General features: G+C 39.8%; 2 protein-coding genes across 2 annotated transcripts; one reads left to right on the forward strand and one right to left on the reverse strand.

The window, feature by feature from the left end:
* Positions 1 to 709: 709 nt before the first annotated feature.
* Positions 710 to 2019, forward strand: cdkn2aipnl (CDKN2A interacting protein N-terminal like). Its single transcript, XM_075486642.1, has 3 exons — positions 710 to 968; positions 1501 to 1606; positions 1688 to 2019. The coding sequence occupies exons 1-3, from the start codon at positions 757 to 759 to the stop codon at positions 1694 to 1696; spliced, it is 327 nt and encodes a 108-aa protein (XP_075342757.1). The 5' UTR covers positions 710 to 756; the 3' UTR covers positions 1697 to 2019.
* A 972-nt stretch (positions 2020 to 2991) lies between these two features.
* On the reverse strand, positions 2992 to 12223 carry ube2b (ubiquitin-conjugating enzyme E2B (RAD6 homolog)). Its single transcript, XM_075486641.1, has 6 exons — positions 12043 to 12223; positions 7924 to 8004; positions 7218 to 7243; positions 5866 to 5955; positions 4648 to 4736; positions 2992 to 4495 (listed from the first exon to the last, which is right to left on the reverse strand). The coding sequence occupies exons 1-6, from the start codon at positions 12084 to 12086 to the stop codon at positions 4367 to 4369; spliced, it is 459 nt and encodes a 152-aa protein (XP_075342756.1). The 5' UTR covers positions 12087 to 12223; the 3' UTR covers positions 2992 to 4366.
* Between the last annotated feature and the right edge of the window lie 14704 nt (positions 12224 to 26927).

Here is a 26927-nt window from a genome sequence, read left to right on the forward strand (position 1 = left end):
CCTACATATTTATGTATATATATATATATATATATATATATATATATATATATATATATATTATATGGATATATGCGGATCTCGAGTGATTTAAATAGCATCAAAGGACACCGACTTTCACCAAACTGTTATCGGTGAGTAGATGAACGTATCTTATACCAGAAACAAGGTCCAGGTTTTAAAAAAACGAACTTCCCCTTTCAAGTGGCACAGAGAGTCATTGTTAACAGATGTCTCGTGTGCTTTCAAAGTCAAAATGGCTCTTGTGAAAAAAGGTCATAATTTGCAAGAAAAAGAATTCAATCTGCATGAATTAATTCTTTTACCTTAATGCATCATTTGAAATATATTTTAAAACTGAACAATGAGGAAAGATAATTCAATAAGATAAACTCTAGAATTAAAAAAAAAAAAACATTCCATGATGGCAACTTTGTACTCTATGTGTATTCGTGTACTAATGACATTATTAGTGTTTATATATCAGTTTCAGGGTAGGAATCCTCCATCTCTGAAGCACAAAACGCAATTGTATTACTGTTTAATACCTGCAACAATCGAGACTGTCAAACTCGTTATGCAGCTTGTAATTCTCTCTCCTCGCTCGATTTGAAAAAGTTGCTTTTACGAGTTGCAGTTTCGCGGCTCCGCCAACGTATGGCGCTGTTTAAAACAGGCACAGCTACAAGGAGCGATCGCCTCCCTCTTGGCTGCGATGGGAAGTGGCCTTCGTTGAGTCGTTCGTCTGAAAGCAAGATGTCGAAGCTGGACGTGGAGGATTTTATTCAGCAAAACAGAGCTGTGGCCAGCCAGATTGAGACGTATCGGGGTTACTGGGAGAGTAACAAACACTGGGAGCCCAGGAGAGAGTTCATCCTGCGGAATTTGACCGACTTTGAAGACGAGCAGCTGGACAACCTGGTCTCACTGTCCATGGTCTGGGCCAACAATGTCTTCCTCGGCTGCCGGTGGGTAAAAACAACATGCTTTCTTGTGTCTGCAGTATATACAATGGGACACGTTTTTGGTCACACCTTTTCCAAGTCGGTTGAGATTTAACTGCTTCTCATTGTCGGCAGCCATGCTGCATGTCGCGGTTATGTTTAGAGGCTTGGTGCTTAAGTTCAGCTTTTAACCAGCACGTGTTTTCTAGACTTTATATCCATTCGAAACAACTTTGTTTTCCCCCCTTCTTTCGAAAGTGCAATACGTACAGCATACTCACCAAAGTTTACAAGCGCGGAGGCTTCTTCGTTTGACATTCAGCCCGCACCTGGGCTCACTACTGCCCCCTGCTTTCCTTACACCGACACAACAAGGAGCTCCGAAACGTCTTAATTTAGAGGTTCATCAGTCCATCACACATAATTCCCTCTTTTTGTTAATACCCCTGTATCGCAGCTCAAACTGTGAACACACTTTTATTTTAAAAAGTTTTATAGTTTTAAAGTGTAATGAAGTTCATTATATTTACTGAATATATCTCTTTACCATCGGCAGGTACAGCACAGACCTCCTGGAAAAGGTAAAGGAAATGGCTGACGGCATCGTGGTGGAGGACGCACCAATTTTCAAGACAAGAGATGAGATTATGAAGAACCAAAAGGTCCGTCTGTAGGCAAACACACTCACAGGTTCACATGTCCACAGATTAAATTTCTTCATGTATTGCTCTGCTCTATCACAGGGTCGGTGACCGGTGCCACTTATTTTGGATCAACCGCATTGGAGTTCAGGATGTGCTGGAATCATCTGGAAACCCCCCCCCATTTTTATGTTTTTACCACCCTGTAGTTTTAATGGATTTAGAGTCTAAACCTGCTTTTTTTTCCCCCGTTAAAAAGCAGAAAAACTGCTGATTTTAAGCATTTGTACAGAAACAGACAAAGCTGTTGATCTTTAACCACGTCTTTAGTGTAATTCTTTTATTTGTTAAATAGTCAAATTCACATGACAGACAACACTGGATCTTGTCCTGATGCTTGTCCAATGCATAATAAAGGACTTGTTTTCTAATCACTGAAAGATTCCATCTACTTTGAGAACTTGTAATTTCTTGGTTAGTGTTGGCTGAAAATGGAACAAAACGGTCCTTTTGACGTTTCCACAGTAGAGGCCTGAGTTATGGTTAGTGCTTTGATTCATTGGCTGGATTTTTTTATTTATATATTTTTTAAACACAAGCAACAAAACTATGGAATCGGCACTCGTTGAGGATGTTCATTTAACTGTTTTATTGTGAAAGAAACAGATATGACCCAAAACTGAACAATGTGGCGTAAAACAACCTGAAAACACATGGTTTGGAATCGTTCATTTCATGGGGAATAAATGAAAATTCATTTGGTTCATAGTTGCACCTCTTCTGGCTTTTCAAATAGCTTTAATTCTTAGGCTTGGATCTCACTTTGCAGGAGTTTGTTTTTTTTCTGTTTGGGTGTCGGTGATGGTTGGTTTGGCTTTGCTGGATGGAATTCAGATTTCCTTCAGCCAATTTTCTTACAGTTCGTTCACAACCACTGACTCCGTTTCTGCCCATTTCTTTTGTTCCGCTTTTTTTTTTTCATATTTTCAGAAATCTTCCTTGGTTGACCTGTATGGTTCCCATTTTTTTTGTACTCACTCCACATTTTAAAAGGTTTAAATCCTCTTCCAGGGGTCATGTTTTCTGACAACGAACCCAGCAGAGCAGTTCATCACCATCTGTAAAGCGCTTGTCTTCATATTTAACTGCTGGCTAATTTGCATATTCAAACTTGTAGAGATACTTTAGAACTGCAAATGTCAATGCCATGTTTTTTCCTTTAGTAATTAGAAAAAGCAGCGGAATGAACATCCTCCAAAAGCAGTGGTTTTATCATTTTTGCCAGGGGTTATAAATTCTGACAGTCAAAAATAAGGAAAAAAAATAAACAGGCTGCACTTTTGCTCCAAATGCCATGTTTCCACCCAACATGGCAGATATTTCTCTCCCCCCACAGCAAAACAAGCTTTTGTCAAAGTCTGAAAAATGTGTTTTATTATGTTTATACAGCATATTTGTTTAAGAATACATGTTTGATTCTCAAAATTGTATAATATATCCCTTCTGCTTATTAGGTGAAAGAAGTCACGAGCCACAATATGACCTTCAATGTTTAAGAAAAGAGGAATTCTTGATGTTTCATGACTGATTAAGCTGCAGTTGGACAGGATTAAGTTGAGAGTTAGCGCTCAGGAGGAATTTTAATTGAGTGGCAGGAATAACTAAGAGATAGGTGCAAGCATAAAGCAACTTGAGCCTGCAGAGAACACCTGATATCCCATGCTTGCAACAAGGTTCAAACTGCACGAGAGCAATCTTTGCAGGAGTCTGCCTCGTCAATCCTCTAAAAGAAAAAAACAAGTATACACACCGGACCACGCTGCTTTTACCTCCTGCTCATTTGTCAATCGGCTCATTTTAATAGAAGGACGTCGCAGGCAACAACGTATCGGAAAGTCGTTTACTTTCTGCAACAAGGTGAATCAGAATGGGAGTGTGCCACAGCTACACCCCACACAGTACCTACACCCATGCATTTCATGGCTCAGAGGCACCTGTGTTCTATCATTTAACAAGGAATGACTGAGTAAATTAGAAATCCCCAGTCCAAGAATTATCTTCACCTTGCGGTGGAAATTACAATAAAAGCTCTGTCACGGCCAGCCATAAAGTCATGATTCATTAGCAATGTTGCTGCCTGTGGTGTGCGAGAGCCCAAACCTACAGCATCTCCTAAAATAAACTGATATACTGGAACAGACCAGGAATTGTCCTTTATCAGCTGCATTTGTGGTCGACTTGAGGAATAACGATGCTACGAGCTCGAGAAGGCATTTTGTGGGTTTTTTCCAAAACTTTCAACAGACCGGTTTGCCGACTTGGTCATCAGTGTGTCTTTGCCAAACAGCCGAGCTGTGTGCACACCAGCCGATAAAAGAAACAAGGGATCTTTTTCAAAAAGAGTGAAGGAAAGAAAACAAGTCCGTAAAACTCAAGCACTAACCGCATCAATCCAGCCAGCCAATGATATATTACAAATTTTGTTAGCAATAACTTACCTCACATCATGCAATAAAGATAAAAAAAAAAAAGTAAAATTAAAGACAACACAAACATAAGATTCAAACCCCCCCCCTCTACTTCCTAAAATGCATTGGCAAGCAAGTTAATGTCCATTCAGGTTTGGTTGTTCTTTTTCTTTTTCAGGGTGGCACTTGAGTTTTGATATAATTGCTGTATTTTTTTTTTCCTTATTTTTTTTTGTTGATGAGAAAAATGAGACTCGAGTACTGGGGTGATGAAGAGAGAGCAATAAAGAGAATACTATAGAGCGAGAAGAGCTCAGACGTCCACCCAGCTCTGCTCCACGATGGCCGTCACCCTCTTTTCGTACTCCCTCTTGTTTTCCTGATAGAGCTGTGCGGCCTGACTGTTAGCTGGGCTGTTGGGGTTTGGCTCATCCAACAAAGACTGTGGGAGGATAAATGAATAAATAATTATCCTTAAATCATAAACAAACGTGAGTCGGCAGAAAGAGGCATTTCTGAGGAGGGTCGAGGGTGTAATCAGACAGCACTCTCAGTGAATTCAACCAAAACAAAAAGGGAGTCAAACTGAAATACCTGGATGGAGGTGAGTATGGACGACACATCGTATGTAGGGCTCCAGCGATTCTGAAGAATGTCTAAACATATACTGCCATCTGCGTAAACTGGTAAACAGAAAACAGTAGCTTTAAAAACAGCACAAGTCACCATTTATGCATTCAGTGAAAGACTGACGACACCAAAAGCTCCTGAAGCTCTGTATGCTGGTTAAATCCTCTCTTATTAAGAGTGCAGTATGATCACAGCAGGGAGGAATTTGCTGTCTCACATTGCAGCCAATAGTAGTAATGCAGCTATCCACTGTGAAAATTGAAGATAAAACACAGTGCAGACAAAAGTAAAACAAACTGTCAAAGTTACACATATTTCCTTTTAGTTGGAAGCTTATGATGCCAGTACAAACACACACACCATAAAAATGAATAAATAAATAAATAAATAATCTGGTGGACATTCAGTGGGGTCACATGGCACTGAAAGGATCAGATAATTGCCTAAATTACAATAAGAATGAGTTGAGCAAGGGTAATTATCCTTGGATATATGGTGGTGAGTGAATCGGATCAGAGGCACAAAGCATGTCATACGATGTACGTATAGGTGACGCTGTACCCATTTCAATTATTGCTAATAGAGCCACTTCCGGTTGACCCCTTCACCACCAACAACAACAAACTCAGGCATTCGAGAAAATGGCGAACGAAGAGAAAGATGAAGCTACTTCCTTCTACATTTGGTCTGTGATGAGCTGCTTGTTGCACAAACGCGATGCACAACGGAGCTTTCTCCATCGTGTCGTTTGTTTCTTTCTGACAGCAACAACAGTAATATCGTCTCTTCCGACTTCCGGTTCACGACCCCGGGAAAGAATCTCAAGCATGCGCAGAACGCAATGTCTAATTCACCACGTGCTTCAGCGTCTACAAGCAGGTTTAGAGAGACTTTCAACCGAGTTATCTCGGGGTCTTAATCCGATCGCGAGTAACTCGATTCCATCCAATTTCTTGTCAGATTAAGGTGTCTACCTGCACTTAATAACTCAGTCTCATTGTAATTTAGTCAATAATCTGATCCTTTCAGTGCCATATAACCCCACCGAGTGTCAGGTTTAACATTGTAAATTCATTCGGATAATGGACTGAGAGGAGATGAATCAGAAGAAATTGCCTGAATAGAAGTTCAGGAGGAGCTTGAAACTTTGAGATAATAGATTTGGACCGCAGCAGCACTTACCATTTGGATGAAACATTCTGGAGACAAACCGAACCGTGGGGGGCTTGTTTGGGTACTCCTCTGAAAACTCTATCAGCAGCTTAAATGTTCCTGAAGATATGGGTGGGGGTGGGGTAGAGCAAATAGCAAAAAAGAGAATGAAAAGGGGCAAAAGAAAACAGGTCAGTCCCTCAATGAGGCAGGTATGTTGATTCTGCAGGCTAAGACGGGAACATGGATGGGATATGACAAACAGAGACAACAAACCCAGAGTGTTCTGCTCAGACCTGAACACTCACGAGCTGCATTTAAGCACACCACATCACAGATATATTGTGCCACTTAACTAATGGAGATCTAGAAACACTAAAGCTGGAGTTACAGTTGACGCGTCTGTCACGGCGGTGGCGGACCGTGACGTCAAAATGACGTTTCAGGCCTGGCGCTTCCCTTGAAAAGACGGCGCAGCGCGTTGTCGTGCACCAGTTGATTTTTGTAACTTGGCGGCGCCAACAACGACAGACCAATGTGAGACCAGGTTCAGTGAGGAGGTGCGTTTGTACAGGCAGCTGTACGAAACTGCAGTGAAACAGCACAGGGAGCACGTAAACTCCCAAAACTGGTGGACAGAGATTGGCAGAACGTTGGGGAAAGAGGGAGAGTTCTGTAAGAATGTGTGGAAGAAGCTACGGGACAGATACGTGAAGGCAAAGAAGAGGGCAGAGACTCTGTTGATGCCGGGGGGCTTCAAACCTTCACCTCTATTAACTGAATTAAAAAATTAAAATGATCCGAATACTGCAGCAGTATCATTAATGACAGTGTTCCTGCTCTTCATTGTTTTCTTCTCCACTTTCGTGGTTGTAGAGTAGCGCTAACCTTCACGTAGCAGCGCCACCTCTGTGACGGAGAAAATTGCAACGACTGGCGCATCGACTTGCGCCACTATACATGGCGGGCACGAACTCGTGACGTCATCAACACCGCTCACGCGAGCAGACGCGGCAACCATGCTAGAGCCTTAAGAGTTCAGGGTTACAAAAATGAGCAAAACTTGTGCAACTGTTGAACTGGAAAATGAAAATAACATTCCGTGTTTGGTCACTATTTAGTTGACATCAATCCTAGATTAGTGTGGGACAAACAACAGAACTACAGCATTCATTTCAGTGAGTTTAAATCCAGACCAGACAAAAACTGGTCTTCAAAAAAAAAAAAAAAAAAAAAAAAAAAAAAAAAAAGTCAGACAAAATCTCAACTCTTACAGATACGGCTCCAGTTTCTTCCAATGACAGGCCGAGTTCGATCAAATCCAGATCAACAATGTAAACCTGCTTTTTATGCACATGATAAAGCCAAAATCTATAACTTACCATCTTCGAATGGTGTTCCCACGGGCCTGCAGAGAGCACACAGAGAATAAAATCATTTCCAGATTCCAGACCATCACGGGCCGTCCTTCAAGGACCGCATGCTCCGCACTCTCAGTCTTTATTTACTCAGTTCTACACATTCATATCTGCTGGTGGAGCAATTAAAACAGCTGCCCTCACATTTTTCATTTCTGGCAGCTTCCCCCTTGGAATTAGGTGTGCAACTATCAGCAAGTCTATTTTTACAGGCCCCTGGAATTCTCCAGTTTGTTGTCGTTATATCTTGCTGCTGCTTTTGGGAAACCAATTGTTTCGCATTCAACATTTTATTCATTTTTCTTCTGATTTGCACCTTCCCACCCAAAAAAAAAAAAAAAAAAAAAGGCATATTCTTTATTAATTTTACACAAGTTATTCTCCTTCCAGTTGCACGTCAAATTACGCATCTACAGAAATATCACAAGTTTACAAAAAAAAAAAAAAAAAAAAAAAAAAATAGTATTTTGGTTTCCGTGTTCAACTAAACACCCGCTGTGCCCTTTCCAGACTGCTCTGGGCAAAAATCAGGGCTGAATTTCTTCTCCTTTGAGGAAGCAGGATGGCAGGGGGAAAGAGAATGTTATGGCATGAGTGGGTTGCAGAATCTGTGCATCACAAAGGAACAGTAAAGACAGCAGGGCGGAGTTGGATTTAGAACATGACTCACCCAAAAATAACAGCGTTCCAAAGCATGATGTTGTTCTCCGACGGTGCTCCGCTCACGCCAGTGGGAGGATCTTCTTGTAGCCTGAGTGACAGAGATAAATAGACATTTTAGAAGAGAGAGGAATAGAAAATAAAAATAAGGAAACACGTGATATGAGAAGGACGAGAGGCCAGGAGACGTCGAAAGACAATAGAGTGGGACAGAAAAATGAGAGCAAAAGCAGCAGAAACAGATGGGGAAAACCAGAGGTAGAAATTAGAGCCAGTGAGAAGCTGAGGAGTTCAACGCCACACCTGCTGTGTAATTATCAGTCGAAACACAAACTGCTTCATCAACATTCAACAGACAGCCAGGCTCACAGGATCAACTGCACACTGCCCATCTTGCTGCCACATGTCAGTTAACATAAGCTACTGTGAACAGTCAGAGGCTCTTCTGTACTGCCAGTGCATGCTCAGTGAGCATCAAAGCCCCGCCAGTGTTGTTGCTGAGCCACCGAGTTGAACTTCACCACAGATAACCTCCCGCTAATGCCGCCATGATCCACCTGGATAAAAGCACAAAAATATATACAGTGGGATGCAAAAGTTTGCTCGACATTTCTATTGTCAAACGTTAAGCGAGGGAAGAGATTAAATCAAAAAGCCCCATTCTGTGGCCGTCTCACCCTACAGTCTGTGGGAGAACTGCATCGTCTCATTTAGCCAGTCACAGAAATAAAATGTTTAACCATCCCTATGCATGCCGTCCTAAACCTTAATGAGCTACTTCAATAAAACATGCATTTCCTCTCAATCACTGATCTAAAGAATACATTCATGACAAAGATAAAGTCCAGCTCATGAAAGCGCAGGTCAAGTCTGGCACAGAGAAAGTTACGCCGCATATACCCAACAGCAGCAGCGTGTTTGTCATGAACAGAAGGCTGATGTGGAGTCGCGCAGCACTAATGATACACGCCGGTCCTTAAAAAGCAGCTGGTCTTTAACTTTATCTGACTTGTCGGCCCTGCAGAACAGAACGCCACAGCGGGACACTGAAAGCGTAGCGCAGCAAGGTGGCTGCAGTCAGGACAGGTCGGGGGCTGCAGATGTTCTCCTCCAACTGCACTGACTGGGATCCACATCTGGGACAGCCCAACTGTATACAATGTGATTTTTATATGTTTATTTATGCTTAGAACTCTACATATGTTATAGCCTTTTGTCGTACGATAACTCATTTGGTCTCGACAAACTGGCAGAGGATTTTCTAGGATTTTTGAGGATCCTAAGTTTTATCATTCTCTTCAAGCCTTTCCACCCCAGCACGCTGCTAGTTGGATAATATTCACTGTGGCTCTAACAGATATTCTCATTAGATTACACAGTTCATTCAAGTACAGCAAGTCCAACCTGGCTGCAGTTTTTCTCTTTTTAAACTGAAGTCAACAACAACTCACATTGACCATAAAAAGGCACCCAAAGCTGCCAAAGACTCCTCTGAAGGGATTCATTGTTAGAAGATTCGTTCCTCAGAAGAAGGGTGTGAAATTGAATCATTTTATTTAATCTTTTTCATTTTAAATTGTTTTTTTTTTTCCCCGCAATAAATCAGAGCCTGAGGTAAGCGTTACTTTGTGTGAACAACAATCCACAACACGAACTCGTGAGATCTACGATTACTCACCAGAGATGAGCTGCAAAATCTTTCAATGTGTTCATTCTTTTTAGGAGAAAGTTTACGTATCAATGCAACTGATCTGACAACCAAAAAAAAATTACTACAAGTTGGAGTCACCATAAAATAAAATTTGAAAAAAAAAAAAAAAAGATTTCACAGAGAAAACTACCCAGAGGTGACAGATGATCTCGGTCACATTTAGTGCAAAATGCCACCGCTTAGGCTGCCTAGAAGCAAAGACGTGAACAAATCAAAACACAGGTGTCGCAAGTCACCCTTGTTAATGAAGCCTCCCCCAGCAGCCCCTATCAAACTATGGGTCAGCCTCGGCTCTTAAACTGGCTTCAGGGGGGAGTGAACCCATAAGGCCAGTGTGCTGACACGAGCCCCCTGAATTAACTATTACAGTTTACTCACATTAAAAGGTCTTGCTTTAGATATTCAATGCATGTAGACCAAGTCCAGGAACCACCACAGACTATTCAGAAATACAACCCCATAATTATTTTATTTTATTAAATATTTTTATTTAAATTTACTAGTTTACTTTGTCATTTTCCATATTCATGTGTTTTTTACTGTTTATATGTTGATATTGAATTCGTAGAACTGTTCTGCGTGGGGTGGGATTGTGGGAGGAAAAAAAAAAAAAAAAAAAAACTGGGGGAAAATTATAGATTGGAAGGTTTCTCTGTTGCGCTGTACTGCTACATTTCTACCTGTGAAATTGCTTCCAATAAAGAAAGTCTATAAAAAAAAAAAAAAAAAAAAAAAAGAAATACAACCCCATGCCTTCAATAAAAGCTGGTTAAATAAGAGCTTACAGCTACAAAGCAAGGCCAATTTGTGCTTTTGACTGCGAGTGCAGAGCCATGTCTAAGTCCCCTGCTGCGGCCGGACCCACGGCAATTAACCTGCTTTGCATTAATCTGCCTGAGCTCTCCACCGGTGGAAGGATGCACCACTCAGCTTGTAGACTAGTACACACTGACAGTTACTTTATTTTATTGGAAACTCTGGATTATTGACAAGCCTGCAGATTCAGGGAGAGAATGACACAGTATTATGGGACGAGGGTGGACAACTGTTAGAAAATAAAGTGACATCTCTATTTAAGTTTGCTTAATTATCGTTTTCCTTTCAATTTACACATCAAAACAACTGATCGCTGAGAAGATAGTCAACCACCAACTGCCACCTTAGCTGCTCGTAGCAACCCCTGTGTGACTTTTGAGGAAACTTTGCGCAACTCCTGCTTTTATTTAGCATTTTCATCCTGAACAAAACAAGTTCAAAACCAGACAAAAACACAATGAGCGGCGAATGGAAAAAAAGAAAAAGTGAGATTAACTGAAGATAATCAACAGAAATTGTCCCAAACATGTGCCGTAGTTTGAGCTCAAATATCACACCGCATTGCTGCCAAAGTAAACGGCTCAGCTAAAAGAAGCAGTCTATGCAAACATTTTGACTTTCAGATCAAACAACTGAGGTCAAGCAATACCATGCAAGATTAAGTTCAATCAGCCTGTCCTGGACGTGGACGCACAGGCCGATTCAGGCATGAGCAGTAGTGCTTTCCCTGCCCTGGTGTTACAGTTTACCAGCCAGAGACTGTCACAACAGAGTAGAGTTACAGTGACACCTTATCTGCCCTGCTTCAATGGTTGCTGTAAGCATCTTCTTTTTTTTCCCCCACTGGCAGGTGTGTGTGTGTGTGTGTGTGTGTGTGTGTGTGTGTGAGAGAGAATAAGTAACTCACACTGGAGGACGCCATATAGAGCCAGGCAACAGATTGGGGATAGCAGGTATTACAAGTAGAGTCTTTTCGTGTGAGAGCCTCCCAGAAATCCGAAACACATTGGTTTTGTCTTCTGGTGTTAATGGGAAAATAAGATATGTGCAATACTAATGCTTGAAAGTGGCACGTGAAAGAGGTGCCAAGAACTTATGGTTATGGGGGCTCTTCCTGACCACAAATGCCTCCTTGATAACTGGATGTTTTAAACCTACAGACAGCCCGTAGTCATAAGATTTTTCTCCAATGACCACGGCCATAATGCGAAATAAATTAATCTACTTCTCTTATCTTTGCAAACCAAAAAATTAAACTATGTGAGCTGACAAAGTGGCCACTAAAATGAAAAACAAACTGACGTGATTCCCCAGAACAAAATACTGCATTCAGCAAACACCCCCTCCTTCGGATATAGACAAATAACACTCAAAGCGTCACACTGTGTCTTTATCCTTGAGAAGGCAGGTGTCCAGGAAAGTCAATAAAATGTGCCCATGTAAGTGGCTTTGTTTCATAATAACTCTTGCCTGTGGGACTTCACAGACGGTATTGTTTGCACCAGAGGCTAAAGCAAAGCTAAGAGTGCTAGCGACAGCTTCATCCGCTAACGTTGCTAGCTACTAACGCAAACAGAAGTGGCTGCTACATCGTTGCTTTACCTTTTAAAATCTCTCATAAGCCGTCTCCTTGCCGGTGTAGACATTATTCGAAGGTTTTTAAAAAATATCTTTGAAAAAAAAACTAAACCAGAAGCATAAAACGAAGGCGACCCAAAACCAGATCCGGTATTTCTTCCGCTTGCAGCTCTGTTCTTCTTCTTCCAAAACAACTGGCTAGCTCGCTATTTATGGTGACGTCGGTTGCTTGCAGTGCTGTGGCCAAGACTGGTACGGCCCCTTTATGCTGGGATAAAATTTGGTCTCAAAAATTCTTTGTGCTTAATAAGGTTAAAGAAGTGTCATTCAAAATTATCCATAGATGTTACCCGGTTAAATCATTCTTTATCAAATTCAATTTTGTTGATCTTGATCTGAAGTGGGCCTTTTGTGACACTCATACTGAGACCATTATTCATCTGTTTTGGAAATGTGAATATACCGAAAGCTGTGGCAAGTGATTTGTAGATTTATTTTAGATAATATATGCTGTGATTTTGAGCTCCTTCTGCAAAATATAATTTTTGGTTTTATAAAGAGTGATGCTTCCACTGAAAAAGAATATTTTTTAATTAATCTCATTTTAATTCTTGCTAAATATTACATCCACAAATGTAAATTTGCCAAAGTGAAACCCAATTTTTGTGCTTTCATGATAGAACTCCAGATGTATTTCAAGTCAATTTCCTCCTCTAATAACAAGAAAGCTATCCAAACTATAAATCTAGTCTCCCACTTTGAAATCTTTAACTCAACAATGTAATCCTCATTGTTCATGTCCCCTGGTATATTCTCTCTCTTTCTCTCTCTCTCTCTCTCTCTCTCTCTCTCTCTCTCTCTCTCTCTCTCTCTCTTCATTTATTATTTAAACTACTTATGTATGTATTTATTTTGGTATGCTTATTTGTTCTTCATTTATTATTAATGATACTTGTCATGTTTTTGCACTGTTTCTGTATCTTGTAAAGCAAAATAAAGTTGTATTAAAAAAAAAGAAAAAAAAAAGACTGGTACAGCCCCCTTACACCATGTTTGTGTCAAAATGTTAAATAAAACGCCCCCCTTTTAACTAAAAGCTAACTATATTTGTGGGAGTATATAATGGGATAACCCTAAAATATTGTTTTTTTTTATATTTCTAATTCCTCTGAAATCCTCTGAACTTTTCTGTTTTTTTATACTAGGGAGGTAGTATCAATGATACAACCTTGAGTCTGAAAGAGTTGGGATAAAATTAAAAATAAAGATAGCATGTCATGATATGAAAACCTTTACCCTTGATGTACAAAAACGTTTAAACTGGAAAATTGAATTCATTTGTTTATTTTAATATGTATGCTCTATTTAAAATGGTTTACTCTATAGACATTTCATAAAGTTGGGACAATGGCATAATTGCCATTGTGTTTAATTTATAAATCTGTCCACTCCATCCGTCTATCTGTCCAGTTTGTGCCACTAATCTGGGACTAGGACATGGGTGCAACGGTGTGAGCAGATATCCACCTCCTTCGGCTCTTCTGGACAGGACAGCAAAGTGTTCTTAAGCCAGCTGAGACATAGTCATAAGAGCTTTATTAAGGGCAACTGGACTTTTGTTTTTCTTGGTTCTTGAGGATGTCTTACCTGTCATCCAAAAGGCTTTTTCAGTTCTAACTTGTTTGTGGGAAGTTTTCTTGACGACATTGGTTGACTATTTGTAACATCTTAAATTACCAAGAAAAAGGAGTCAGTTGCTCTTATTCGAGCTCTTGGGATTGCCATGACCTGGATGACAGAGTCTACACCAACATAAGCAAATCCTGGGTCAGCCTCAAGGCATTTAGCTCTCCAGAATGCTTCTTGAACAGATGCTCCACATCAACAAGACCCATCCTTTGCAGTGGAGGATCCACTTGTATTGTAACGTTTAGAATGCTCACGCAGCTTCAACGTTTTCTTCACCTCACTAACTGCTTGTTGCCCGCTGCTTTCTTGCCTTTTTTTAAGCCACAGCCATTTGGTGAGGTGAATAACCCATATATTTACATTGATTTGGATTTGGACTACAGGAGGTCATGGCTGTTATCTGTTTGTTGATGTGGCCTGAGAACAGTGTGTGTCTCTCTTACACAACATGTAGAATGTTATCCACCAGACTTATTCCCTCCTCGACTTAAGGATGGATGATAGGTGGAAAGGAAAATTCTTGTGCATCAGTCTCTTGATCTACTCAGCACTAAGTGGCTTACCTTATTATCAACATAATCCATCTCGAGTACTGCACACTGCCTGTGTGGTCCTGCCTGGAAAGTGATTAGCATCAAGTAAGTGTATTAAAATAAAGTACATCGGGAAGTTAATGGGGAAGTTGAAATCAAACGGATTGTTGTACAAAAGACCATCTGACTGAAGAAGAAGACAATGTCACTGGACCCTGGGCCTCAACTGGCTCGCGACTGACCTATGTGGGGGCAACTGTCCAGGTTCCAACTGTAAACTATGAATTTTAAACGTGCCACATGAAGACGTCCCACTGTAGAATTTCCCTTTGATTTCAGTTTCATTTCAAAACAGAGCAACCTTTCTTTGAAACTGTTAATTCAATTCAATTCAATTCAATTCATTTTTATTTATATAGCGCCAAATACAACAAATGTCATCTCAAGGCACTTAGATAGTAAGTCCAAATAGGTAGTTGGAGAAAATATTCTGCAGATTATTCAACATAAAGTGAAGCAACAACTGTGGTCCTAAGAGGTCCTGACATGATTTTGATATTTGTTCATGTTTCTCATGGTGTTCATGTGAAGTATCTGGTAAAATTACCGTCTACTGCTGGGTATCTCTTCTCATTATCAGGAAAAATAAATCACGTAAATCCCACTCATAGCTCCAACAAATATTACTGACTGTTTAATCAAGCTTAATCGTTCTCTTTAAAATTCTATTGAGAGAGTCCAGATTGCAGCTATCAATAGGCCCAAAGCCCTGTCGGCCCGTTTCACTACTGTGAGAATGTAGGTCACACAGAGACCAAACGCAGCTCCTCCTGACAGCCAGGAAGGAAAATCCTAATGTTTCTTTATGTTCTGTATGACACATTTATATCATGTATTACTATTTGGGATCTTTGGTGGAGTGATTTATCTATAAGATTTAAATATCTTTAAGAAAGCAAAAAGCTGATTTAATCAACTTGTAAAGATGTAGTGTTTATCTGGAGCGAATCATGAGACTATGAGGCCTTTTGAATCAGCTTTGGGGCACTTTATCAGTCACTCTTCTTAACAAAGAAATAGTTAGTTTTCTGAAGGACATTCTTGCTTCTAGGTGGACAAAGAAGTGACCCTGTGTGTGTGTGTGAGCGGCTGGACAAAAGCCTGGGCCCAGCCAAAAGAGGCAGGGAGAGAGTACCACTGCTGAGCTCAAGTGCTTTTAATAGAGAGGGCAAAGAAATGCTAAATGCTTGCTTTGCTTTCTCCCTCTCACCAGCATAGCCAGAGAGACGGCAGTGTTTCTCTCTCACACCAGCATACTGTCAATGAAAACAAAGGGTTTTTTAAACTATTATTTGAACTGTTCAGTGCTTTTATTAGTGTGCTTTATTTGGATTCTTCATTCTCCTGAACAAGAACAATTTGGTCAGAGTTGCTAGAAGGTTGAGGTTTCCACACTTGTGTGCCTTCTTACAGAAATTGAAAGAATGTTTGCTGCTTTACAGAAATATTGAAAACTTATAGAATAGAATAGAATAGAATAGAATAGAATAGAATAGAATAGAATAGAATAGAATAGAAAAGAAAAATACTTTATTCATTCCCCCATGGGGGAAATTCAAATTAGTCAAGTAGCTAAAAAAAAAGATTAATATTTACAATGATTGTATATTAACAACAACAATAATAATACCAATTACAATAAAAATACTACTACTAACTAATAATAATAATAATAAATTACTAACTAACTAACTAACTAACTAACTAAACTAACTAACTAAATAAATAAATAAATGAATATATGAATAAATAAAAAAATAAAACAATCAATCAATTTGAGAAGAACATGTCAGCAGTCACTGTTAAAAAGCCTTATGGCTGTGGGAACAAAGGACGTCCTGAAGCTCTCAGTCTCAGAGAGATGAGCCTCTCACTGCAGCTGCTCCTCTGTCCTGCCAGGATGCTGTGGAGGGGATGTTTATTATTCTCCAAAAAAGAATCTAATTTCCTCCTCATCCGTTGCTCCACCACAGCCCCGAGAGGGTCCAGCCTTCTGCCTACAACAGAACCAGCCTGTTTCACCAGTTTGTCCAGGCGCCTACAGTTTTTGTCTGTAGTGCAACTCCCCCAGCAGACAACAGCATAGAACAGTGCACTCTCAATGATAGTGTGATAAATCATGCACATCATATCACTGCAGACATTGAAGGACCTGAGCCGTCTCAGGAAAAAGAGAGGGCTCTGGCCCCTCCGGTACACTGCGTCTATGTTGGCAGACCACTCCAGTTTATTATCCAGCACCACCCCCTGGTATTTGCAGGTCTGAACAGTCTCTATCTCCCCTCGATCAATGCACACTGACTGGTATGGAGTTTTAGATCTCCTGAAGTCCACCACCAGCTCTTTGGTCTTGGTAGTGTTCAGGAGCAAACAGTTCTTTTTGGTCCAGCCATAGAAGGACTCCACAAGGTCACTTATGAATATGTGATATAAATATTTGGTTTTGTGCCACCTTCACCCTCGTGTTCTGTTGACAGAGTAATCACTCAGTCCATCATATTCTACTCACCAGATGACCCATTGGGTCTCCAGAGAAACCTGCTGCAGGCAGCCGGGGCACTCTGGCGGTGGGAGTGTCGGGGCGGAGTCGTGATGGAATCGTAACATGTGCGGCTGCCATCAGGACTAATGAGGGGCAAAGCTTTAAGATGGTACAAGCTAATTGTCTCATTAGAGCTGCAATGTCATGTTACATCTGCATGGGTGTTGTTGGTAATTAAATCCCACAGCTGACTGAGCTGGGTGAGCGATTGGACAGGCGGCCATGCCTGTTGCCTGCTGGAGCATCACGGTCAGATTAGGAATAGTAAAAGAGCAGCGGTGCTTTCAGAGTTTTTGAATTTTTAAATGGATTAAAAATATCAGATCTGAGTGTCACTTGACAATAATCTTTTCACAAAACCATGTAAAAGTTTTGGAGCTTTTATGAGTCAAACCTTCCTTTTGTTTCCAGTTTATGATGATATCTTTTAAAAGCCATGAGCTTAAACCTATTTACCTCTAAAACCCCTCTAAATTTGCAAGTATCCCAGCCAGCATGTCCATGTGGGGCCCATAAGGTTTAAATTTGGGCTGCAGATAAGGGTCCCAAGTGGGTTTGTCCGCAGTTTCCATGGTGGCCTCACCTGTGTGTGCCCATCAGGGTTTCAAAGTGCAACTTAAAGGGTTAGGGGTTAGGGTTACCCTAAGCCTTAAATTATTCCAAAGGCAATACAGATAAACACATCACACAAAGTAAAAGAATGTTTACATTCATATTGGCTAAATGGAAAGTCCAACCAAAGCCACACAGAGACTTGAAACCCATATTGGCAAACACAGGTGGGGCCACCATGGAAACTGCGGACAAACCCACTTGGGACTCTTATCTGCAGCCCGAATTTAGACCTTATGGGCCCCACATGGACATGCTGGCTGTCCCCTAGCAAAGCAGAAAATATCAAAACAGACCCCACATGATATCTGACGATTTTTAGTTAAAAAACTAGAACTTCCGATCTTTATCGAAATAGTCAGTAATAATGGCGATAAATGTGAAAAAAATGGTCCTGTGTGTAGTTTATCCATCTAACTCAGTGATAGATGGGATGTTATATTACACTGACATATTACTTACTGTGTAATAATATATATGTTAAATATATATTTTCCAGACATCCGCATGAGCACGTTGACAAGCTGCTCTTAGCTAAAAACTCACTATGTCAAGGTATAACCTCAAGGAGGCACTATTGTGGCTGCAGACTCAGAGTCTTTTTTATCATTAGCTATACTGAGCAGGATGTCTTAATTTAGCACCTTCCAGAGTGGAATCTTATGTTTCATTCAGAGACGGGGTTATATAAATAAAATGTCTAATTTCTTCGCCCCTGGGAGCACCAGTTCTTTATGGGTTGAAGAAACCATAAATAAGCTGCTGATTTAAGAAGGACTAATGCAATTCGCATTCTAATTGACAAATAACTAGAAGAAGCCAGTTAAATGGTCAGGTGTTTGAACATAACAAGCTTCCAGTGGTACATGTCATTGAGTGTGGATGGATTTTGTTTTGGATCTTAATGTTTAAAAAAGAAAAATCGGAAATTGCCATTCTTCCAACCATTGAGAAAAGTACCGACATAAGGGTGTGAGACTTGTCTTCTCTTATTTGTTTTTGGAACGTGTGTGCTCTTGTTTTGTGTGTCGCTGTTCTCATAAAAGCTTTTCTTGATCTCTATATTTTGTAGCATGTGCTGCTTTGAAGATGACCGTCACTAAATGCAAGTCCACGCTCTGGATTACAGCGAGCTGCAACTTATTATTCATTTCTGATGCAACAAGGGGCGGTTTGTAGTAACACATTTCCTCAGTATGGGTTTCTGGCCAATTAAAACAGAGAAGTTTCATCCCAATCCTGGGCAGCATTGAGGTATGGAAAGCAAAGAATAATATCAAATGTTAACACACACGTGAACAAGTACAATGTTTCCTGTTTTCTAACCACAAATGCAAACTGTGTGGGTTGTACCTGCATTTCTTTAGGTTTATATTGAAGACTAAATCGAGACTGTGGGCTCTCTACTTCCAGCAAGGCTTGGATATTTGTTGTTCTCATGAACACAGGCTGCTTTGTTTGCCTGACTCATCATTAAGATGTGTGGTGGTGGAATACTGAAGACACATGAGATGGAGCACCGTGATTATCTGATTTGCTGAAATCACAAAACGAACCCAGAAAACTCAAAAGAGACCGTAAAACACTCATAGCACCAGAAAGTGCAGTTTTAGTTCAGCAAACAGTTCCTCTGCTCTCCATAAGTACAACAAATGTATTTGTATTTTCAGATGTGGTTCTTTGGCTTTTTAGTTCTATCAATTCCTATTTATGGGATTTAAAAAAAAAAAAACTCACACCCTGTAACTGGATCTTTTGGAAAAACTTTCTGAATAGTCTGCAAAGAAAAAGAGGGGATTTCTCTTCAGTGAAAGAGGATGGAGCAGCCTGGACTTTCTCTTCATTAACAGCAGATGGAGCTCTAGTTAAGAAATGTGATAGGCACCCTGCTGTTGTCATGGTTTCAGGTATCATTGGAGAGACAATACTGGATGCTAATTGGCGGGAAGAGAAATAGAGAGGGGTACAGGTTCTGAATCCCTCTGTGTTTTTGTGTGCTGTATGTGCTTCTCTATATTTAGTCCGACATGTGAAAAAAGTCTCCAGCAGTCAGTTCAAAAAGACAACTGAGCCAAGCTACACAAAGGAAACCTTATGAGGATGATTCTGTTGTATATGAATGTTTTTACCTTTTTATGTATAGATTTCTGCCTCTCACTGGACTGAATGATTTGAAACATGCTTTAATATGAATCTGTACTGGGCAGACACTTTGTATTTATCCCAAACTGTGAATAAGCTGACTACTCCTTCTCTGTTTCCGTATCTGTCTCTTGCAGTCTGCCTTCATCACATGACTTCACAATGCACCACTGATGTAATGTTTTGTACCCCCAATAAGCTATTGTTGCACAAGCAGTAGCTGATCTTTTGGAGGGGGCATGATGTCTGCGTGCCCCATCGTCCTCCTCTTCTCTGATACTGCAATAGGCATCATCTTCCAACTTTCCATAACAACCACTTCATCACAGTCCATTCCTCTGCCACCACATGTATGTAAGAGTGCTGTTTACCAGAGGCTTCTGTCCCTTTATCCCGGGGACAGCATGACGCTGGCATCAAACATGCATCCTGCATCAAACATGCATCCTGCATCTGCTCCCCGGGCTTTTGTTTTTTGTTCAGATCTCCTTGGCAAACACAAAGAATTTAAATAGAGAGACTGAATTGTACCAGGTACTCAGCTAGCTTTTATTTCCAAAGTGGAACCAAAAGAGAGACTAGAGCCCAGTGATAAACCTTGTTCTGTGTGATTGATGGTGGTAAAAGTATCATGTATCCCAGAGCTCACACTGGCTTCATCCTGCCACGATGTTACACGTAGTTATGGATCAAGCTGTGTATTGTGTTACTCGGCCATGTCTCTAACCTCTTTATAGAATAATGACCGATCAGGTGATAACAGATGATCATTACTACATCTGAAAACAAATTTAAGCACGCTCTATCATTACTGAGACTGAGACATGCATGTATTCTAACAGTGTAATGCAATCCTCCGGGTGAAATTGCTTTTTCACTTTGTTTACATTTTTCAAATTGATATCTGGCATTCGGTTGTTTAGTTTTAGACTGTGTTCCTTTCAAACATAGATAAAGCTGCAGGCACACATCTGCCTAGGGAAGAAGGCAGAACAAGAGCACATTTTCAAAAGCACAAAACACTGTAATTTTGCAACAAAAAACGTTATTTTTTATGAAAATGTCATTCTAAACTTTGAGAAACAGTCATGGATGATTGGGCTCTTAAGCCCGCATTCCATTTGTATGCTGTCAGTATGCTGCCTGAACTTAACCAAACATTGACTAAAAACCAAAGGACGGTGCTTTAAAGATGAAAGTAAACATAACATACCAGACAGGACGTAACCTACACAGAGACGAACGAAACAAACAAACGCACAAGCTCAGTTTGGAAACACCAAATACCCTAAGATGCATTTTTTTGGATGGTGGGAATTAGCCAGATAACGCAAGAGAACAGGCAAACTCCTCAGAACGGCTTGAGTCAAGATTCAAACTGAGAACTTTGAAATCAGTGAGCCGACAGAAACATAGGCATGTCATATCACATCACCAGTCGTTAATTGGTCAAGATTAAGTATCAAAACTACTACTTTATTTCCTTTGTTGGAAAACTTCTATGTCCTGTACACCAGCACAGCTATTAGCACTCTGTTCTCAATCCCAGGGATCAAATATAGGTGTTTTGTCATAGCCTGTGGCATCTTTACTGTCAGTGTTGTGACACCACAGCCGCTGTTAAGTTTCCATTAATTCAAAACGACCAAAACTATTTGTGTCTAGCAAAAAGCCGAGGTGGAAAATGATGCGAAAATGTGTGTGTAACCTGTTGGGAAAGTATAATGACTGCTGAAATACATAAACTGTTTGGAAAGCATTTTTATTTCTTGACCTGATGTTAGTTAGTTAGCCCATATTCCTTTCAACTGTGTGTGTCAGCAGAGGGGCAACCCACGTTCATGTCTCCAGGTGTTATTGTCTTTACAAAGGAGCCCAGCAGGTTTGATTTTAATTTACAACGATTGTCAACTGATGTGATTCTTGTTATTGTTCCAGAGCGTCAGCAGGCGGCCCCGAAAAGAAGATCAGATTCAGCCTTTGATCTGTTATGGTTTGATGGGTTTTTTTGTGGTAGATAGCCTAACGACCCGCCAAGTGGGAAAAACCTTTCTACCAATAATAAGCTGATAGTCTCCACCAATTATTAGGCTACGGCTACATGAAAACGAAACGAGGGTTTTTTTGAAAACGGGTACGAAAATTATTGCGACCACACAGGAAAGCTTCTGTAAAGAATCAGGTCCAGATGGAAACAATGAAAACGATGAAAACGCTGAAAACGATGCAGTACACACGCCACACCTATATGTGCGCTGTAAGCCACCCCCACCGGTTACACCAGAACAATAGAAGAAGCAATGCGCATGCGTGTACGCCCCTACTTCTACCAGCGCGAAGCTCACGTTGTTCCTTCAACAACGCCGCTGTAGTTAGCAGTGTCTGCAGCAGTGCTGCTATCAATGTTGTGGGGTCCATGATGATCGCTGTCTGTCCTTATTGTGTTGTCTTCTTCTTCCGGATTTTGAATGGAAGCCGCTTTTTGTTCTGGTCACTGACGTATGTGTATACGTCACTGGCGTTGGCCATGTGGCTGTGACGCAGATGTAAAAAAATCCGTTTTCGCTGTAACAATGGAAACGAAACGACGCCGTTCTCAGATCTTCCCACTCTGGAACCCGTTCTCCAAAACTATCGTTTTGGGGTAGTGGGAACGCCGGCTCCGTGTGGCCGCGACAGTCAAACGATAAGAAAAAGTATCGGTTACAGTGAAAAACGTTTCCGTGTAGCCGTAGCCTAGTTTAGATCTAAAGAAGGTTTTCAGTTAAGAAGTGTTTTGCGTCTTCAAGAATCAAGAAAAAGAAGTCCATTTGCCCTTTTTCCTGTTTTGTCTTTTGTTTTCACCCTGAGCCAGAACTGACGATATACATGCCTTAAAATTGGTCACGAATATGTAATTTAATAAACAGAATGCTTTAAATTCCAAAAAAAGAGAGAGAAAAAATGGCCCCAGTATTTTTTTTACATATGTAACAAGGGCTAATTTGGCTTGTGCATAATTCCACAAAATTATTGTTTTTAACCTAACAAGACGAGTCAGGTGGAACTTTTGTTTTCTTTTTCTGTTTCTGTACATTCTTTTATGGGGGAGCAACATTTGCGACAAAAGACACGATCCCGCCTAAACTCTTCCTCTTTTTTCTGATGTTCGGGGAGGAAAGGTTGAGGAAAATAAAGACCTTTGAAAGAGCAGCGGTGTGGTCTCCATTCGTTCTAACCTTAACACAACGCAGAGATTTCATACCGGTTACACATATATGTTTCAAAAACATGCGAAACAGTTGAATTTCATGAGCAATCCTTTGCGTTCATTTATAGATATTTGGTGCTGTGGCAAGAGCAGTGTGTGTGTGAAATGATATCAATAAAAACTACTGCTCCCAAGTTCATCACACTGAGGAAACATGTCACCAGGTGCAAAGGCTCTTACATATTGTGTGGACAGCCATTAGAGCTTACGGCACAGACTTATTTCTGTATTGGACAAAGCCTGATACAGCTTATTTCTGTATCAGAGAGAAAACAGGGCCAAACGATGGGTTTGCCCTCGACAATCTTAATTTATTCTGATTCGATTCCATGCTCTTTGTGACTGAATAACTAAAACTTTTGGACACAACATAGAGGTAACGGTTTAATTATTATCATTTTGCTGGCTTGGTGCGGCCTTCCATAAAACAATGACATCATGGTTACACATAAAATTCACATCATGCCTCCAGGGATCGATGACGTATTGTCTTGAATGGGCGTTGATAACTTTAAACGGGAAGCCAATGAAAACGCAGAGGAAGCAGAGCAGCGAACCAATGACCAAGGAGCAGTCGTCGGTCTCGGTTCTATTTGTGTCTCGCGCTCAGCTGGTGTAGTCAAGTTGAACGTAATCAACCAGAGAAAGACCGGAAGTGATTTAGAGTTTTAAAGAAGCGATCTCAAACTTTACTGAAAATATGAAGTATAACGTTTAGAGCACTTTTTTTTTCAAAGGAAATACTCCACATCCTATAAATAGTCACTGAGCTGTTTGTGTGTTTGTAAGTTTACTTTGAGGGAGGAACAAAGGTTCTCATTTTACACGTTGATTTCTTTTTACCCTCCAAAGTCTTGGATACTTTAAAACATCCGCAGAGGAAGCAATATCCTGCATGTGTTCTCAGTTCATTTTCTTTTAACGTGGAAACTGATCAGAATCTAAATCAGCTTGAGACTTTTGTTGGGTTAGGGATACAGATTCGAAACAGATTTGGAAACTATGCACGCGTAAATATGATTTCTCGAACAAGCTGGCTTTTACTTTTGAGTAATGTGAGACATGGAAGGCTATAAAACTGGTTCTATGAGGCTATACATACTTCAATGTCTGCAGTGATATGATGTGCATGTTTTATCCCACTATCATTGAGAGTGCACTGTTCTATGCTGTTGTCTGTTGGGGGAGTTGCACTACAGACAAAAACTGTAGGCGCCTGGACAAACTGGTGAAACAGGCTGGTTCTGTTGTAGGCAGAAGGCTGGACCCTCTCGGTGCTGTGGTGGAGAAACAGACGAGGAGGAAATTATATTCTGTTTTTGGAGAATAATAAACATCCCCTCCACAGCATCCTGGCAGGACAGAGGAGCAGCTGCAGTGAGAGGCTCATCTCTCTGAGACTGAGAGCTTCAGGACGTCCTTTGTCCCCACAGCCAGAAGGCTTCTTAACAGTAACTGCTGAGTTCTTCTCAAATTGATTGATTGATTTATTTAGTAATTTATTATTATTAGTTATTAGTAGGCAAGTAGTGTTTTTATTAGTATTGTTATTATTGTAGTTGTTGTTAATATACAATCATTGTAAATATGTATTTTTTTTTGAGCTACTTGACTAATTTGAATTTTCCCCATGGGGGGATGAATAAAGTATTTTTCTATTCTATTCTATTCTATTCTATTCTATTCTATTCTATTCTATTCTGTTGAGAAAGAGTCAGATGGAGACATGCTCATTAAAAAGGTCTCTTTATCACCTAACAAAAACATTTTTGATTATTACAACGCTTTCATTGGCCACATAGTATATGTAGTGACTATCTTTAAGGTTATCAAACTAAAATTAAACAGAACTCATGTAGTTACTTTAAGCACTGTGGGTTTCTGGTTTACGCAATAAGGTCCAAAAACGTCAAAATGCAGTTCATCGTGGGTTTTACTCCGACTTTGCAGGCAAAACAGAACATGACAAGCTTTATGAGATCCCTTCTTGCCTCTCCTGCTCACCCACCTTGACGACTTAGGTGAAGTTAGTTTTAAGTTGGATATTCGACAGACATTCGCAAAGCCACTCCAACATTTCAAGTGCACCTGTATTGCAGACTTTACAGTAAACACACGGAGATGACGACTGCAGCGTGTTCCAACTTCCTGTTTTCAAAATAAAATAAAAATGAAAAAAATTGATATTTAAAGCAGAGATGAGCTACTGTGTAAAAAGTTATTGAAAATTATGAACAGAACTGAATTGTAAAAACAAGAGGTGTATCTCATGCAGCCAGTGTAGTTACATAATCCCAAACTGATTTGGAGTCAATTGATCACATGACCTGGAAGCTATTGAGCAAAAATGCTAATATTTACATATAAAAATTCATCTGTTCATATTTTTTATTAATTTTTATATGTAAATATTAGCATTTTTGCTCAATAGCTTACAGGTCATGTGATCAATTGACCCCAAATTAGTGTGGGATCATGTAACTACACTGGCTTTATGAGATACACCTTTTATTTTTACATTTTAGATCTGTCCATATTTTTTTATGAATTTTTACATGTAAATGTTAGTCTTTTTGCTCAATAGCTTCCAGGTCATGTGATCAATTGACTCCAAATCAGTGTGGGATCATGTAACTACACTTGCTACATGAGATACACCTTTTATTTTTACAATTCAGTTCTGTTCATAATTTTCAATAACTTTATACACAGTAGCTCATCTCTGCTTTAAATATCATTTTTTTATTTTTTATTTTATTTTATTTTGAAAACAGGAAGTTGGAACACGCTGCAGTCGTCCTCTTCTTGTGTTTACTGTAAAGTCTGCAATACGGGTGCATTTGAAATGTTGGAGTGGCTTGCGAATGTCTGTCGAATGTCTGTCGAATATCCAACTTAAAACTAACTTCACCTAAGTCCTTGACGAACTGACAACTGAAACTGCTAACTGGTAAAAAAAACAAAAAACAAAACATGTGACTCCCCAAGTGCGCCCAGAGCTCCCTAAAACCCAAATATTTATGTGAAACGCCCACTTCCCAAACAAAAAAAAAATGAAATTAATTCCAAACCAATTTATCCTAAACAACTCAAATTAAACAAAAATGCTATTTAACAACCAAAAACTAAGCAAATAATATAAAATAAATCTAAATTATATGGCTTAGCTAGAAATAAAGAAAAGGCTCCTACAGTATAGTCTCTAAAAGATTGTCCTTTTTTCTTACTGTGCCGATATAATTTCTCTCTTTTTTTTATTTTTAATTTTATTTTTTCAATACAACTTTATTTTGCTTTACAAGATACAAAAACGGTGCAAAAACATGACAAGTATCATTAATAATAAATGAAAAACAAATAAGCATACCAAAATAAATACATACATAAGTAGTTTAAATAATAAATGAAGAGAGAGAGAGAGAGAGAGAGAGAGAGAGAGAGAGAGAGAGAGAGAGAGAGAGAGAGAGAGAGAGAGAGAGAGAGAGAGAAAGAGAGAGAATATACCAGGGGACATGAACAATGAAGATTACATTGAGTTAAAGATTTCAAAGTGGGAGACTAGATTTATAGTTTGGATAGCTTTCTTGTTGTTAGAGGAGGAAATTGACTTGAAATACATCTGGAGTTCTATCATGAAAGCACAAAAATTGGGTTTCACTTTGGCAAATTTACATTTGTGGATGTAATATTTAGCAAAAATTAAAATGAGATTAATTAAAAAATATTCTTTTTCAGTGGGAGCATCACTCTTTATAAAACCAAAAATGATATTTTGCAGAAGGAGCTCAAAATCACAGCATATATTATCTAAAATAAATCTACAAATCTCTTGCCACAGCTTTCGGTATATTCACATTTCCAAAACAGATGAATAATGGTCTCAGTATGAGTGTCACAAAAGGCCCACTTCAGATCAAGATCAACAAATTTGAATTTGATAAAGAATGATTTAACCGGGTAACATCTATGGATAATTTTGAATGACACTTCTTTAACCTTATTAAGCACAAAGAATTTTTGAGGAAGACACCAAATTTTATCCCAGCATAAATCCTTTACACAACTATTCCAGTGAAAAATT

This window comes from Odontesthes bonariensis, chromosome 16 (assembly GCF_027942865.1).
Source record: "Odontesthes bonariensis isolate fOdoBon6 chromosome 16, fOdoBon6.hap1, whole genome shotgun sequence".
NCBI lineage: Eukaryota > Metazoa > Chordata > Actinopteri > Atheriniformes > Atherinopsidae > Odontesthes > Odontesthes bonariensis.